Source organism: Choloepus didactylus, chromosome 6, assembly GCF_015220235.1.
Source record: "Choloepus didactylus isolate mChoDid1 chromosome 6, mChoDid1.pri, whole genome shotgun sequence".
Lineage (NCBI taxonomy): Eukaryota > Metazoa > Chordata > Mammalia > Pilosa > Megalonychidae > Choloepus > Choloepus didactylus.
Genome location: NC_051312.1, coordinates 71,447,586 through 71,465,897, shown reverse-complemented (window position 1 = coordinate 71,465,897; position 18,312 = coordinate 71,447,586). Strand labels below are relative to the sequence as shown.

Here is an 18,312-nt window from a genome sequence, read left to right as displayed (position 1 = left end):
ACTATATATGTATATATATTTGTGTTTCCCACCTCATTCTTATACAAAGTACAGCATGCTATCTATACTGTGATTTCATCCCTCTAAATTTTCAATTTTCAATTTTGTAATCAATAAAAATGGCAGTTAAAATCCTTACCTCTCAGGTTAAGGTGTGGAGATTAAATAGGATATGTGAAAATGACTGTCAATTAGTAGGTGCTCAAGAAATGTTAACTCTCTTTCTCTTCTTTCCCTCCTCCCTCCCTCCCTTCCTTCCTTCTGTAAGGGTAGAAGGGACATATTTTCATCAGTATGTTTGCAGATGACATAAGGGCTATTGAGTGACTATCCATGGCTGGATAGGATTTTTCTCCTTCCCCCTTCCTCCTCCTGTGTAGGGCACATCCCTGTCTAGGATAACAGAAGAGATAGTTTCCTTAGATGTGTGTGTGTGTGTGTGTGTGTGCGTGTGTGTGTGTGTGTGTGTCCACAAGATGGGAGACCTAGTATGGAAGATTTGATTATTTTTTAGCAGAGGGAAGACCACCATTTAGACTTTTTCCCTCTTTTCTTCTGAGAATGAGATAAAACTGATGAAGCTTAAGGACTGACAAACCAGTGTTTCAAACTCATAGACCCACATGGCCAGGCAGGAATGTAAGTGAATGAATGGGATGGATGTGACAAAAGACAGCAGGATTACAAGATCCATAAGAAATGGCTCCTTTACTTTGGCATTAGGGTTGATAGAGAGTGGTGAAGACTCTGGTGAAACCCCACTTAAAGGGGACAGACACTACTCAGTATCAGGTAATTTTTGCTTTTGAGGGAATATGGGTTCTCTATCTCCAGATCTTCCCATTTTTCAAGGGGAAAATGGACTTTGCAGTCATTCTGATCTGGGATTTAATTCTACCTGTACCAGTTAACTAGCCCTGTGACCTTAAAAAAGTGATTTAATCCCTCTAAAAATTCAATTTTCTAGTCAATAAAAATGGCAGTTTTGTTCTTACCTCTTAGGGAAGGTGTGAAAGTCAAATGGGAAATATAACCATATGAAATCTCTTGATTTTTAATTCTTGATAATTAAACCAAATTTTAAGATAATACTCTGTGAGACATTCAGTAAAGACTATGTCAGCAGATTATGGCCTCTGGGTTAAAAGGATCAGGAAGCTGTGGGGTCACTGGTGAAAGGAAAAAGATATTAGCTATCTAAGCGGTTAAGAATAGAGAGGGAAAGGGAAAGCTAGAGAAACAGAACAGATTAGGTATCCTGAATCTCTGGCTCTCCTTGTAAACTCTGAAACAGATTGTAATGTAGGACCCGAAACCCCATGTAAAAGACTGTTTTATGTGTGTATGTACTTGTCCAGCTCAAAGTAAGATCATTCGAGACAAGAACAGCTGTGCATGGTGATATATGTACTGTTGGGTTTACATATGTTTGTATTATAACAACCAAACTCATCCCTCTTACTTTTACAAATGGATTATGATTTGGCCTTACTTCAATTTTGTATGTAAAGTATGATGCATCTAAGTAAGTAAGAAAACAAAGAAGATCTCTAAATGCTTTTATTTTTTCAGCACATTTATTTCTGCCCTCTCAGGCTCTTGCCAATGGTATAGAGAAAGTACTTTGGCATGCAGAGGTAATAATGCACTTCTCGGGTATGTTAATAATAAATTAAGGTTACAGAGGTCACCATATTAGAGAAAACAATGAATATATTAGTCGCAGCAGAAAAAAAAAAGTTTGGGAAATGGATAAGCTAGGGATATCAAAACTGAAAAAAATTAGCTTCAGAAAACATTCTACAATTTTTCTCAATGAACAACATTCAATTACAGAATGTAATACCTTGCACACTATCTGACATATAGAAAATACTTAGTAAGCATTTGTTAAGTTGTATTACCTTTTAACATAGAAATTTTCCTTAGTAATAATTCCTGTAACTCAGATGAAAATAGAGCTTTTTAAGAGAGATTTTTTTTGTTTGTTTCATGTAAAAAAATATTTCTTTTAGAGAAAATAGCAGCAGCGGAGAGAGAGAGAGAGAGAGAGAGAGAGAAGTGATTCCAATTCAAACTATTCAGAAAAGAATTCTTTTACCCTGTCTGTGTTTATTGTCCCTGCTGACAACAAGCTGTCAGTATCCTTGGCCTCGTTCTTTTTATCTATTTATTCTGACTTTACAGAGATTAGGTCTCAAGCCATGTGAATCTACATGGCCTTCAGTTGCTAAACTTTTTCTTCCTTCTTTCTCTTGCCTGGCTCAGAAGAACATGCCAGGGTGTTATAAATGTTTCTCTTTCAGATCTGAAGAAAGGATCTGGGCTGGAGTCAGTAGAGAAAGCCTTGGACTCAACAGCTTCTCGGCCCTTAACTCACCTATTTCTGGCCAACTTAGAGGACTGTTTACAAATGTGTACTGATTAACTGTTCTAGGTCCTCATAAGTTGGCAAGTTCCTTTCTCCTACTGGGATTTCATTAGGACATAGCCAGGCTAGAAAGGCTGTGGGAAGCTTTGGAGGTAGAAGGATAGGATCCAGAAAGGATTACGGTTAATAAAAAGGAAGTTCCCTTTGGTGAATTCCATAGTCCAAAGGCAGTCCTGAGGTGACTCCAGTTAGGAACCAAAGATGGACTTTCTTCTTTGGTTCTTTGGCCCTTTTAGTTTTCCCAACTGGGCCAGGATCCTTAGGCATCAGGAAAGAAACTGGCCTCAGGTGTGTTCTCTCATTTCTCTCTCATCTAAACTTCAGCTTCCAGGCATCGCACTGTAGTTCTGGGTGGACTTTGGGGCTCTTCTGGCTTTTTCTCAGTTTTCTTTGGTTCCTCATTAGGGATGCTGTCATTGGTCTTCTCCTCCCTCACTGTTTTGGTTTCAATCATTTCCTTCTGCTGATTCTTGTTTGTAAAAGGGAAGGCTGGCACATACCTTTAGGCATAAACATAAAGTTAAAGTGAGAGTCTTCCATGTAGCACGTATAACAATGGATGATGCTTCATCTATGATGGCACATGTTTGGCACAGTACACTGGGTACCTTTATCTCAGGCTGACACTAACACATGCATGCTCAAATACATTAACACACCCCCACCTTAATGGATTCATTTAGATGAGACAGGAAGTTCACAGGCCAAACTTTAGCCTGACCTGACAACCCTTCCACCAAAAAACAAAGAATCAAAAGTAAAATAAAGCATACGCCTTTTTTTTTCTCCAAATGTCAGTGTTTTCTTATTTCTTCTTGATTTTCAAAGGATAACCAATCACCTTTATCTAAAGTTTGGATGACATGCATGTGCTGACACAGTAGGAAAGCTGGGTAGTAGGGAGGAGAAATGAGGTACAGGAGACAATTGATGGTGGAAGAGAACAGGCATCTCCATTTTGACCAAGAAAATGCCAGTAACAACCCTGACAAAACACATAATAGGGCTGTGACAAAGATTACAAGACTGATGAACAAAAGGTGCCAAAATCCGACCTTTTGACGTAGCAAACCGCGAGACCAGCTGCAGCAGCAAAGAAGAGAAGAGCCAGTATTAGGAGAGCCGTGGGAACACCTAGAGGAAACAGAGGGATGGCCTGTTGGTCCTTCACTTACACCTCATGTGCACTACTCTTTTAAAGAGTCATCTTTACACATGATGGAGACAAAAGATAATGCAGGAGAAAAGCTTCTCTGGATCAAACAGGGACCACTTACGATGCTGGGACCTCTTCTGCTTCTTTCCTTCTTACCTGCAGAATCCTTAACCTATCTGTTCTATAAATTATAACATGACAGCTGGAGCTTATTTTCTCTCTGTGACCTTGAGATGAAAAGTTTGGAGCTAATTAAATGCAAGACCCTCTAAACAGGAGAATGAACTTTCTAGCGGTAGGCATTTAAGGTATAGATTTTTAAAAGAAATTCTACATACTAACATGCAGAAAATTATAGTTATTTATTATTAAAAGTCTTTGAGTTTTAAACAGTGAGGCTATTTTATACTCATGGCTTTTAGCTTAATCAAGATTTTTTAAAGTTCTCAAGTTCTATTGCTTTATGCAAGTTGAGTTTGCATTAAGCTTTTATTTTTGTTTATCAGGTCCTTAGTGCCCAATGTGGAAACAGGCTGTTTTCTATGTATCATTCCTTATACATTAACATACACAAACATAAATAGACACAGAAAGCTTTTACCTCCAAACTCAGCAGGTTGCTTCTTGAATGCTTCCTGATCTCCAATATGTGATTCAGTTTCTGTAGAAATGGTACTAGTTTCCACAAAAGCTTCTGTTATGCAAATTAATTTTCTTCTCCGTGGAGTGGAGGCCAAAGGAGGAGCAGAAGTAAGAGCAGGTATAGAGGAAGAAGGGGATGATGCTGAGTATGTGCTGTCACTGACATTAATTTCTGTTGTATATGTTTCCATTTCAGTGCTGATTATGGGCTCTTTGGTGGCGATAATTTCTGGAAAGCATGAGTTAATCCAAGTATCTGTCAGGAGAGGAAAAAATGAAATAACAAGTAAGTATTGCAACAGCCTCCTAACTGGTCTTTTTAATTCCGATCTTACTCCCTTCCATTCCCTATACATTCAGCCAGAATGACCAGAAAAATGCAAATCTAATCATATCACATCCTCCCTGAGGATCCTTCAGTGACGGTCCCTACTGCCTGGCCGATAAGGCCCTCTGTGATCTGGCCCTGGCTGACATCTCCAGCCTCATCTGATCGTTCGTTCTCTCAGTGTTCCAGCCTTAATGAAATTCCTTCAGTTTTTGACATGATTTCTCTTACATCCACCTTTGACCACTCTTTATTTAACTACCTCTTACTTGTACTTCAGGTCTCAGATTCACCATCTCTTTCCTATTGATTAAATTGGCAGACATGTTGATTAAATTGGTCCTGAGTTGTTCTGGTACTTCCCCATACTTGTCACGGTTCTCATCACACTGTTCCCCACTGGACTGGAAGTTTCCTGTCAGCAGGAACCTGTCTGCCTTGGTCATCACACCATATGCACTGTGCCTGCACATGGGACATGCCCAATAAATACTTCATGCATAAAGAAAGGAAGGAAAAATGGAAGGAAGGAAGAAATAGATGAAGAAACTAAATATATACACATGAACCCACTTCAGGACAATGATCTGCTACAACCAGACCCCTCAGTGCTCATAAAAAATGTAACAAAAAAGGGGGGAACAGTGAGTGGACCTGGTTTTGCTTTCCAATCTGCTGTATGCGACCGAGAGGAAACTAACATTTGCTGAGCATCTTACGCTTAGTCAACCCTGGTACTAGGTGTTTAAATAGACATCTAACAATTTTACTAAGTGCTGTTCATACAGCAGGAAAATGAGGTTCAGAGAAATTGGATAACTTGCCCGAGTTCACATAGCTAGTAAACAGCAGAGCCATGCAATATATTGTAATGTGAATTTATATCAATTTTAAATCCCTAGTAATTTATGACAGTGGGTAGTGTCTGCTGGAATGTTAGCTATCAAGAGCAAGTTATTCCATTAACTTGACTGGTTTGTGAAGGTTAAATAAAATTACCAATCAAGATCGTAGATACTGATAAAACATTTTGAGCACATATGCATTGTCAGTATTTTATACTTTCTATCCATTTTGCTTTAAAAAGACCTCTATTTGACCTTCTCTGCCCTGAACTCTTAACTATATTTCCCATTATTGAGCACATGCTAAATTCTTCCCTTAGAAAACGAACAGTTTTGAACATAATGGGGAGAAACCCTACAGAGCACAATATACTGTGCTGGGAACTGAAATAGACAGATAAGGCATGATTCCTACTTACAGAAGGACAGAAGTATTTTGCTATAAGGATGGGGGAGAATATTGGGAATCTACAGAGGAGGCATGTGGACAGAATATAGAGGATTAATGCGTTAATTCAACAAATACTTATTGAGCATCTATTCTATGACAAGCACTGTTCTAGGTGCTAGGGACATGGTGCAAACAAGACAAAGTCCCTGTTCTCAAGGAGCTTACATGCTATTGGAAGGATAGAGATAATAAAAAAACTAAACAAATAAACCAGAAATTTCAGAGGATAATAAATGTTGAGAAACAAATTAACCATGGTAAGGATTAAAATAGTAGAGATGAGAGATGGGGAACAGATACCTTGGATAGGGTGATAAGAGAAGTTCTCTTTGGGAAAGTGATATTTAAGCTGACACCTGAATAATGAAAAGTAGCCAGCATTGAAGATCTAGGGCAAAAGCAATCCAAGTAAAGAGAACAGAAAGTTCAAGAGCCTGAAGTAGAACAAACTCATCACGTTTGATGAGTAAAAAAGCCAGTATGACTGGAACAGAGTAGCAGTTCATCTAATATGGAAGAGAAATTAGAATATCCCAATAGGAATATCATGACCTAAGAATCTAGAAGTTTCAATGGGTAGGTATGTTAGAAAGGTGACAAGAAGCACATTGTGGCTGAGGGAAGGACATATAAGTGACTGGGAATGAGAAAGGCTGCAAACGGGAGATGGGAAGATAGGCTGGGGCCAGAATATCAAGATTCATGATTGCCAATGTTAAGGAATTTGGAATTTATTCAGTAGGGGAAAGAATTTTCAACTGGAGTCCACAAACCTCCCAAATGTCATGCAAAGTTCTCATATATGTTTCACTTTTACATGAAAAAGGCTTCACGGTATACATCATATTCTTAGATGGGAAGTTATCCAAGACTGTGGAGCAGAGGAGTAATGTAATTATCAGTAGATACTGTAGAGGATGAAATGGTGACAGAGAGAGAGAGAGAGAGAGAGAGAGAGAGAGAGAGAGAGAGAGAGAGGGAAAGAGAGAGAGATGGAGAAAGAGAGAGAGATCAGATCGTGAGGGAACAATTTGGGAATGAGGAAGGTGGCTATTACAATTACCAACAAATAGGAGAATCCAGAAGTATCTAGAAACCTAAAAGTTAGATCACAGAGATATTCTAGATAAAAGTGATTCTCAAGTCCTGCTACACATTGGAATCATTTGGGGATTTTTTTTAAAAAAATATTGATGACAGGACCCACCCTGGACCTTGCATATTATTGATGTGTGGTCATCACCTTGGAAGGTGCTACATGGAAGTAGCATGACACACTATACTTAGCTCAAAATTTAAATCCTGACTCTCTCTTTTACAGATTGTGACCACAGATAAGGTACACTCTAAGCATCAATTACTTCACCCGTAAAGTAGAAATGATCCATATGTTGGATTAATGAGGATTAATGAGATAGTAGATGTCTAGGACATAGCATCATGTCTGGGAATAATGGGTAAAATCTTTAAGAATTAATTTCTTTTGCCTCTCTGTTCATATGTGTGGCTGAGAAGGCCAGGGAGAGAAGGAGCAATAGCAGTGTCGTGCTGTGGTGCCTAACTGGTCAAGGGCAACATTATCTCACCTAGGGTTCACCGAGGGCTTGGCTCTCCTTCCTCTCCAAACCATAATTGTAATTTCTCCACAATGTGCCTTTGGCTCTGATAGATATTAAGTACAGAATGTGGTTGGAGTCCAAGAGAACAGTTAAGTGTAGGGGTATGGCTTCCTAGAGATAAGGCATGTGAGATTTGAATGAAGAGTAGGAGTTACCCAGGCGATGAAGAGGATGGGTGTTGTGGCAGAGGGAACAGTGTAAGCAAAGGCTCCAAACAGCATGGTGCATGCAGAGCTTTAAAAGCACTTTGGTCGGATCCTAAATTTCACAATGATAGCAATAAAAAATAAAATTAGGATTTGAGTAGGGTTATTTTGATCCCCAAACCTTACAAAGATAGCAATGAGAAAGACAATTAGAATATCGTTTAGGAACAGGGTTAAGATTACTCTGACCCCCAAACTTCACAATAATAGCAATGAAAAGGGAAATCAGTGTTAAGTTTAGGATTAGGACTGGGATAGAATTAGGGTAACTATGAATCCCAAACCTCAAAATAGCAATAAAAAGGAAAATTAAAGAAAGAAAATTAGAGCAAGGTTTAGAATTATCATCAGGATGAGTTTACGGTAAGTCTATTCCTCACAAAAATGGCACATGGGAACACACACGTGCACACACACACACTTTGGACATCTAGGCATCAATCCTGACAATACACCTCCATAAATATGAAACAGCATATGCTCAAGTTTATTCACTTTGGCATTACTCATAATAGAAAAAGATTGTATACCACCCCGAAGTCCATCAAAACAGGGCTGGTTGAAAAAAATGATGATACTGCCATCTAATGGAGTACTATGCTGCCATAAAAAAGAATGAAAAAGATACCTATTAATTGATATGGAGTGATTTCTAGGATTTCTAGGATTTAAGTGAAAAAAGTCAGGTACAGAGCAGAGAATGGTATGCTAGTTTGGGGTAAGAAAGGGAAGTATGACCCTCACCCCCCACATTTTTATGTAAGAAGCAAGACAGAAGTTTAAACCAGAAATGAATGAAAACAGTAGGTGGGAGTAGAGTAGAAGGGATGAAAATGGGACTTCCCTGAGCATGCGTTTTAAAAATATATTTTTTGACGCTTGAACCATATAAATGTCATAACTAGTTGAAAATAAAAATTAAAAATAGGGGAAAAGTTAAACCCTAAAATTGATCACAAAAAGAAGCAAGTGAACCTATTGACTTTTTAAAATTAAATTCAGTTTTATTGAAATATCTTCACATACCACACAATCATCCATGGTATACAATCAACTGTTCATAGTGACTGTTGATCTTTAAAATGATAATATAACCACCAGAGAATAGTGAATTTTTCAGGTCCCTTTAGCACACAATTCTCTAATTGTACATCCTTAGAGGGATATTTTCTAAGGACAAAAAGACCTCCAAAGAAATCTTAAATTTCACTCAGTAGGTTTATTATTCCTAATAACATTGGATTTGTAATTTTGAAAGTATTGTGGTATAAGAAACTGTATTAATATTACTTATTGGGAACTAACATTTTTAATATAACAGAAAAAAGATACAAATAGAAAGTAAACTAAGAAAAAACTTGAATTGTTAAATTTGCATTAGAAATATCAATATAAACTCATAAGTTAATGTGTCCATTAAAAAGTACTGCTAAGTGATGAAAATGTCAGTAGTAAGAAAACAACTTGCAGCCAGATCTTGGTTTTAATTACCCTTCTCCATTGAAAGGAGTCAGGTCTCCCTGGAGAAATGGCTAATTCCATGTTTGGGGCAGAGAAAGTGTAAAGACTACTTTAGAGATTATATTTTGTACCTTGGATCACATCACAACAGAAGACACATGTCAGGATTACCTCACTACATTGTTAAATTTGATCATTTGTTTAAGGTGGTGACTGGCAGATCTCTCCAATGAAATTGTAAAGATGTTTTCCTTTTGCAATTAGTAAGTAATCTATAGGGTGACGTTTTGGCACCACGCAAATATCCTGCTCACCAATAAACTTTTACTTAGTGCTTTAAGCAGCCATTGATGATCCTTGCTGGAATTAGCTATTATATGGGGGAAGAAGGGAGAGGGTGCAAAATGGTGATTCTCGAGATGTATCTTTCCTTCTAATTTTATTAACTGGCATTCTTCTATAAAGAACCCTCTCTCCCTTTCTCTCCTATAAAGATCCCCTTTCTTCCTTTCCCTTTCTTTCTCTCATATACCTCCACTCTACTCCTTCAATTTTTTCCTCCATAAGATAGAGATTGGAACTTGTTCTTTAAAATATCAAATGTAACACCTGAATTTTCTCTCTTGTAAAAGAATGAGGGATAGAGGAGAGAGCATGGTTTTAGAATTAGACCTGAATTTGAACATTTAAAGTAATGAGAACTTAGACAAATATAAAATCCTCTGTGCCAAGTTCTTTTTTTTAATCTGCAAAATGGGGATGATAAAGTATACCTCACAAAGAAGTTGTCAGGGTTCAGTAACACTAGCAAATTCCCTAGCACACTGCTTTGTCCATAGTGGATTCGATTCATTATATACACATTTGTTTCCTTCCCTTCTTCCTGTTTATCTTACAGGATGAGTGGGTGGGAGAGGAGGTGGCATTAAGCCTCCTGCAATGCTCTCTCCTTCTGTTGCCTTTCAGTCACATTTTCCCTCTCTGCCACCCCTAGCCTGATCAGAGAGGCAGTCTTGGGGAGATTAGATGACCAACACCATGACTGTTTCGGCTGCTACTCAGATTTACTCTTCCCAGTCAGGTCTCAGGTCACAGAACTAGAGACAGGTAGAGAAAACACGCCAAGTGGAGAGGCTGTGGATCTCACTCACCAGATGAGTTGTAACAGTACGCCTTGAACTTTTGGCTAAGTGAAGCTCTCCAAACAAGGACGCCAATCCCATTCTTCCCACACTTGGGGTTTGAGAGAATCCGAGGGATAACAGAGACCTTGTCTTCAACCCATCCATAGCTGTAACAGAATACACATTAGCTGAATGGATAAATTAGAATGCACCATCTCTATTGCTGAATGGCAACACAGTCAGACGAGCTCCAGCAGAATTAGTGGATTCAGCTGTTTCTCACCTGCAAGTCTCAAAACCAGACCTCCATGCTGCTTCAACTTGGGCTTTGCTGGCCAAAGTTAGTCCCAGCAGCCTACAGGCCTCCTTGGCATCTGTGAAATCCAGTTGTTTGTCTGTCTTTTTGCCCACAAGGGTGATCCCCACAATTCTGCATGGCCCCAAGATGGAAATATCTGCAAAGGAATCATATAGATCCTCAGGTTGCTGCTTTTTCCCAGCCCTCAGACTCTCCTTCCTAGTAAAGCATTAATGTTGTGATGCAACAGTGAGGTTTGTATGGCTGAGATTGGGGTACAGAAACAACAGGGCACAGGCCAGGCATTTCCCAGAAGGACAGCCTGCTGAGTGAGATGGGCGCTTGCTCTGATCCAAGGTGTAAATCTCACGAGATTGCAGTTCATCCTATCTCACTGCATTCAGGTACCTTATTTATCATGTCGGGGCTTTGGATACTAGTGCCTTGGGTGGGGTCTAGGTGGTGCAGTTGTGCAAGCCTTCTGGAGAGTCTGAGAAAGATAGAATTCAGGGCTCTGATTAATATAACAGTTAGCAACACTCCAAACCACTGTGGGCTGGCGCACCACTTGATCTGAAACAGGCTGAAAATGTTGCACTTCATATAGCAGAATGTGAGCTCTCTCGGGTCCAGCTCTTCTCTGACCACTGGGGGGCAAGCTTACTTAGAAGTTCCTGGAGGAGATGGGCAGTAAACCTTGTGCTGACTTGTACCTGTGGCAGAGAAACTGATTGAAGAGTAGCAGAGTTTTAGAGTCAAGTCTGGACTTGAATGCAGCCTCTGTCACTTGCTAGTTCTATGACCTTAGGCTCGTTATTTCATCTTTGAGCCTCATTTTCCTTATTTATAAGGAAACCAAGAGAATAACAGCATCTACCTCAGGGTGATGAGAGTCAAATGCTTTAATTCCAATAAAAATGCTTAGCATAGTGTCTGCCATGTGGTCGGTGCTCAATAAACCACAGATAACATATTGCCATTGTGTTATCTTCAAAGCATTTTGGTTTTAGTCTCCCAATGACTTATCTTTTTGAGCAGCTAAGGCAGTTGAACATTTCAGATGTGAATAATATATTTACTCAAAACCTAATGGATTTGGGATTTCTGTTGATCCCTACCCTATGAGTTCTGGGATTTACAGACCTGAATGAAATTGCCAAGTTGCATTGCATCCAAGTACATTAATTCTATTGGTCTTCATCCATGACAGTCCATGAAAGAACATTTCGATATCCCAAGTAATTGCTTATACAGGGTTCTGTGCATTGGATGCTCAATCATATGCTTGGATGACTTTCTAGGTTGGTATTTAAAGGAAATTTCTTCCTGACAGCATGGGAAGGAGCATTTCTAAGTCCTCCAGACTATGCTAGACTCTAGAGCAGGGGGAAGGAGGAAGGAGTATTTGTAGATGGTCTTGTTTGCTTCCAGACTCTGTTCTCACCAAAAGAGAACAGAGCGCCAACACACCCAATATGAGTGTTTGTGACTGGGGTGACAGCAACCTCTTATGACTGTATGCACCAATACTAAAACCTTTACAATACAGATATTGATACTAATACTGTTAATGCCAACACCTATCATCTGTTGTTACTCTATACCAGACCATCTTCTATAACAGAAAACAGGATCAGGGAGAGTAAGAAGCAGTCCCAAGTTTAAACATAGAGAGCTACTAGGTGGCAGATTGAAGGCACAAATCCAATTAAGCCTGATTCTAAAACCACGGTATTTAACTACGAGACTGTTCTGCCTCTCGCTGTGCCATGGAGAGAAGATGAACACAAGTGTATGTGTGCACATGCAGACACACACACACACACACACACCTAGAGTTGAACTCTCTGAACACATTGCTTGTTTGGGAATTTGGCTCAGTTAGCCCAGTGACCTTGTCATTGCTCAAACTTCTTTTGATTCTTTGGAAATTGCCTGGAGAGAAAGTTTATTAATTACACCAATAAGGGGTCTTGCCATTCTCTCATCACACCTCAGGTTTTACTCTAAGTATTGTTATTTAGAATAATAATAGACCTATTCTAGGAGAATGGACCTAGTTTTGAATATTGCTTCTACATTAACTAACTATGGGACCTTGGGCAAGTCAGCATTCCCATCTGTAGATTGGGTATGGTTATGTCTTCCTCATTGGACTTTTGTACCTCATAGATGCGAGGTCCAGAGTAGGAAGTTAACATATATTAGTCATTTTTATGCTTTCCTATTTCATTAAGGGTGAAATACAATAGGGAGCTAGAATCAAAGGGCATTCCATTAACCCCTGCAATAAGATTTCTTAAGAAACAGCAGACATAGTGGAAATAGTATATGTTTAGGAATCAGATTGACCTAATTCAAATCCAAGCTTTATTATTTACTGCTTGCACGACATTGGGCAGATCACTTGGCCTCTCTGAGCCTATCTCTTTACCTATACAATGTCTTGTTGAGGGGATTAAATAAAATTATATATATTGTTTAAGTTAATATATAATATACTAATATATAACAATCAATATATAATTATTATAGATATGTTGAGATATACACCTAACTCTGTCTTCATAGTAGACCCTCAAAAATATTAGTTCCCATCCCCATCCACTCACCTTCGTTGGCCACCCTATTCCCCAATCATAGTTCTGAAGAACTTTCAATGTTCCAAAAATTTAATTTCTTTAGGAAATTTTTCCATCATTGAGGATGGTACAGAGAGTATGATGGAGTCATTTGCAAAGAACATTCCCTAAACAGTTTGAGAAATGGCCCATTGGGGGGAAAAGTATGTAGTTTACCAAGAGGGATTTCTAAGAGGACTGAACTTTTTTGAGAGTAACAGTTCTGACATTTGAACACAAATCAATCATCTAACTGTAACCTCCCTTATAAATTAAAATAACAATAGTTCTGACATATTTTATATCTCAGGGCATCTTTCAGCATAGGAACATAGCATTTTCCTTTTAAAGTACTCAGATTTCCATTTGCCCAGAGCTGTAGTGAGTGGTTTGTGGCTACAACTTTTGCCTACACTGCAGAATGAGGTTTCCATACAGGTTCCACAAAAGCCCACAAATCATATAATCACTAAGTCATTCTTTCAGCAGGGAAACTTGGCTAATTTTATTTTCACAGATTTTTTTTTCAGTTAATTTGTTCCTTATTGCATATTAAAAACATTGTATTCCATTTATAATATAGTAAAATTGAAATGGAAATAATCATGCTGACACCTCCAAAAATATAAAAAGGCCAATATTTATAGACACTTACCCCATTTTCCCCAGGCTTAGTAATTGCTTTAAATTTCTTACAATCATAGTTTGCTTCTTCAGTGAAATACTTCCAAAAATAAAGTATTTCTCATCATAATTTTGTTTGAAAATATTCTCATTAAAAAATATTCCATAACTAAAAACAGAAGTCAAGATGATTTGAAGGTAAATGTAACTCTTGTTGTGACGTAGAGAATATGGTAAAAACATTTATGGCAACGCGACACTACAATCAGGTCTTGTGTTGAAATCAAGGGTCCCCCACTCCCAGCAATCCATCCATAGTCAAGAGCTCAGTAGGCTTAACACAGTTTACAAGATCTTGCCTTGTCTCATGGAGGAAATCTAGTAAGAGACCTACCTTCTAAATGGAGAGCGCCTTGGACCAGGAGCCTTGTGGTCCAGATGGAGGCAAGAAGCAGAACCAGACTGAAGCACTTGGACATTGTGCCAACCACTTCAGAGCCAGGGAAGCACCTCAGATGGCCACTGGCAGTAACGGAGGCAGACACTCAATCAGCAGCCTTGATGGAGACTTCTGGAAATATGCTACAGCCTCCACTGCTCCACTTCATAAGTGAGACATCCGGATTTCCCCGCTTTCAAGCTTCTGACTTGTCAAGGTCACTGAGGGAAATTAACGACATCCCCTGAACGCCCAGGCTGTACTTTCTGGATGGTTTTCTGGAAAATTTAGCTAATGCTGACTCAGAAAACACACAAATGAGGAAGGCAGATAGCACAGTATGAACTGCTGAAGGTTTTCCCAATTCCTATTGGCCTGCCACCGCCCTTTTCCCCCACCAGCTCAGTTCTCACACCACTCCGGTTTTCTAATGCTACCGTTAGGCAAAATACCAGAAATGTATTGGCTTTTTTTTTTTTTTTTAATTAAAACAGTTTTATTGTAGAATATAACAATACATTTTTTCCAAATACAATTTAACTTTCCAAATACAATATAACAAGTAGTTAGCAAATTTCAAAGAATGTTATGGGTTACAGTTCCATAGTTTCAGTTATTTCCTTATTGTGAAATATAACATATATGCAAAAAGGTAATATCTTTCAAAGTATGATTTACAAGTAGTTATATAGGAAATTTCCAAAAATATTATGAGTTACAGTACTATAGTTTCATTTATTTCCTTATTGTGAAATAATTATAAAGGGGATTTAAGTTACCAATTTACAGTTCTAAGGTGATAAAAGTGTCCCAACTAAGGCATCAACAAGAGGATACCTTCACTGAAGGAAGGCCAATGGTATCCAGAACATATCTGTCACCTGGGAAGGCAAGTGGCTGATGTCTGCTGGTCCTTTGCTCTCAGGTTGTGTTTCAAAGTCGCTTTCTTCAAAATGTCTCTGGGCTTCTGTCTCTCTTAGCTTCTCTCAGCTCTCTGCTTGGTTCTCCTGGGGCATTTCTTTCTAAGCATCTGGGAGTCCTCTCATAGCTTGTCTGGGGAAAACTCCGGTCTTCATCTCTTACCTTAGCATGTCCAAAATGTCTCTCTCAGCTTCTCTCCAAATATCTCTGTCAGCTTCTCTGAGCTCCTTATCAATGTGAGATCTCTTAAAGGACTCTAGTGATCTAATCAAGACCCACCTTGAATAGGCAGGGTCCACATCCATGCAAAAGATCTAATCAAAGATCTCACCCACAGTTGGGTGAGTCACATCTCCATGGAAACACTCAATCAAAAGGTTCTACCCAACAAGATTGGATTAAAAGATCATGGCTCTTCTGGGGTCCATAACAGTTTCAAACCGGCATACCACATCAAGCCCATTCACACATATTCCTTCGGATAGCTGTGTCTCTAAAGGAGATTGAGTATGGATTGTGCGTCTTTCATTCCCACAATCAGTGTTTTTTTTCCCTGTAGATACATAGGCTTGTGATCTGTGGGGGAATGATGCTGAGTCTCATGCAAGAAATTGTCCATTTAAATACCAAGGACAGAAACTTCATGCCTCCCTTTGGAACTTCTTTTTCAGTTTTTAAATTTCTACACTACTATAGGTGATTCCTTTGTCAAAGAAAGTTGACACCTATAAAAATGCAGATCTATAAACGTAAGTAGGGGAGCAAGTAGTCACTTTACAAAAAGATCTTTTACTTTAAAATAAGTAATCACCACAGGAGTCATTTACATGATAATGTTCTCTTGGTGCTTATGTTCTGGTAGAACAAAAATATTCAATTTAGACTTTTCCTTTCTGGCTTGATGAATGTGAGTTATAGGTGTATTGTATTTGAGAAGAGTGTGTTCTATATTTTCCCATCTGGATTTTCAGTGGTTTGTACTCCATGATAATTATGGAGTTCTGGCCTGAGAGTAATGCCTTGAGGAATGGTTTATGAGTTTTCTCCAAAACATGTGTCTTCTATAGGAATAGTGTATGGGTAACCAGTTCTTTTCCACTCAAATATATTGGCCATAAAGTTAGATATCTGTGAGGGAAATACTAATAATGAAAAGAGAATCTGCTCTGCACAAACACAGGGAACTTCTAAGAAACCAGGCAAATGGCCCTTAACTATCTCCAAAATAGACTCCATTATTGGGTAGCACAAGCCCTGAGCCTGCTGGCACCTCAGAAACATGTGTGACTCTAGCTCCACAGAACCAGGTAGATGGGAATGCAGGAATCACGTCCTTTTCATCATTATCCTTAATGCCTAGCACCCTGCCTGAAAGAGAGCTAACATTTGTTAAATTAATACAAAAAGAAAGAAGGAACGAAGACAGGAAGGGAAAGAATGAGTCATGGAAGGCAAGACTTTGGAGGGGAGAAATAGCTTATGAGAAATGAGAATTACCTAAATCTTGGAAACAAATTCCTAGAAGGGGAATTATTGGATAAAGGGAGTCTGTATGATTGTGCTAGTGCTAAATAATGAGTTTCTGGAAAGGGTAACTTTTTTTTTTATTATTATTTTGGTATCTCTATCGAGAGGACTTAAACCACCATTGGAATGTGATTGAAAATGCTTGAGATGAACTTACTGCCCCTCTGATCAAGGGAGAATGTACTTTGTCTTAGCTTCTAGGCCTCTTACTCAAGAGAAGTTTCTGAAAAGAGCCTCTTTCCGACAGCTAAAAGGAGAGCTATAAAGAAAATAATCTCTCTTCACCATTTGTAGAAACAGTGTTTCAGGATATAGAAAAAATAATCAGCAGCACTGTTCACTTCTAAAATAACAGTTCAGGCTGTAATCAAGGAGAACCCATAATTAAAGAAGAAATTGTAGAATTAGAAGAGAAATTTGAAAAGTTAAAGAAAATGAAGGCAACAGAAATCAAGTTTCAAAGGAGAGCAGGAAAATAGGATAACCAGGTCATTCTTCTTTTCCCTGGGTATGGAAAACAAGAATGAAAGTGATGTTTAATTGTATGAATGCCGATAAAAATTTAAAGAGTAGAAATTTTTAAATGTGGCATGAAGGAAATATGGTACGATCCAGAGTAGTGGACTGAGGGTAATTTCTAAATTTTAGTTTAAGTTCTCATTAATTTAGTTACATGTGTGACCTTAAGCAAGTCACTTAATTTCTCTGGGGCTAAGTTTTATCGTTTGTCAAGTAAAGGAGTTGGATTATATGAATTTAAAAAATAATTTGTAGCATATAATTCTATGGTAGCTAATATTACAGGGATTAATTGTTTTCTAAAATATGTAGGCAAGCAAATGTGTTAGTAGTCAGTATGAGCTAATTACTGTAACAAACAATCCCAAATCTCAATGGCTTAACAAATTAAAATTTATTTCTCTCATGTCACAGTCTAATGGCTGACAGTTGTGGTGGTGGGGTGGTGTTTATGGGTGGGTGGAGAATATCCACATCACACAGATATTCAGAGATTGGGGTTCCTTTCATTGTGTGGCTCTACCATTTTCCAGTACTTCAGGGTCCTCCCCAAGATCTTCTACATTGAGCCAGCAGTCAAGAAATGAGAGAGAGAGTGTGGAGAATTATGCTGGGAATTGTTTTAAGGCACAGTCCTGTAAATGGCTGTATCACCTCCACCCATATTCCATTGGCCAAAATTTTGTCACATGGTCCCACCCAACTGCAAAGGAGTCTGGGAAATGTAATCTAGGAAAAGAAAAAAGGAGTTGGTGAACACAAAACAGTCTCTGCCACTGTTCACCCTCTGATCACCCTCTATAGGGTTCACTGTTTCTCTCACACACATAATACAGTCACTCTTGTTCCCAAGGGAGACAATCAAACATCCCATATGGCTCAAAGTCCATGATTTCTGAACTATGCTCAGTCTTCCCTATCAGGTCCAGCTGTGACACCTTATGGTCTTGTGACCTATAAACTAAGAAGTTATACACTGCCCCCCAAATGCAATGGTGAAGCAGGATCTGGGTAACTTCAATAAAGACTTTCATTTGTAAAGGGGAAGAATGGGAGACAACAGTCAGTGGCCCATAGCAAATCTGGAATACCAATTAATG

At 38.7% G+C, this 18,312-nt stretch overlaps 1 protein-coding gene across 1 annotated transcript; it reads right to left on the bottom strand.

The window, feature by feature from the left end:
• Nucleotides 1–1,542: 1,542 nt before the first annotated feature.
• Nucleotides 1,543–14,551, bottom strand: LYVE1 (lymphatic vessel endothelial hyaluronan receptor 1). The gene is made up of 6 exons (XM_037840867.1): nucleotides 14,201–14,551; nucleotides 10,547–10,718; nucleotides 10,291–10,430; nucleotides 4,189–4,485; nucleotides 3,487–3,565; nucleotides 1,543–2,931 (listed from the first exon to the last, which is right to left on the bottom strand). The coding sequence occupies exons 1-6, from the start codon at nucleotides 14,283–14,285 to the stop codon at nucleotides 2,745–2,747; spliced, it is 960 nt and encodes a 319-aa protein (XP_037696795.1). The 5' UTR covers nucleotides 14,286–14,551; the 3' UTR covers nucleotides 1,543–2,744.
• Between the last annotated feature and the right edge of the window lie 3,761 nt (nucleotides 14,552–18,312).

Coding starts and splice junctions, on each gene's coding strand:
- LYVE1 (XM_037840867.1), bottom strand. CDS start 14,285: ATGTCCAAGTGCTTCAGTCTGGTTCTGCTTCTTGCCTCCATCTGGACC. Junction 10,719..14,200: donor AGGCGCTCTCCATTTAGAAG/GTAGGTCTCTTA, acceptor ATTCCTTTGCAG/ATATTTCCATCTTGGGGCCA. Junction 3,566..4,188: donor GCAACCTGCTGAGTTTGGAG/GTAAAAGCTTTC, acceptor TGTTTCCTCTAG/GTGTTCCCACGGCTCTCCTA.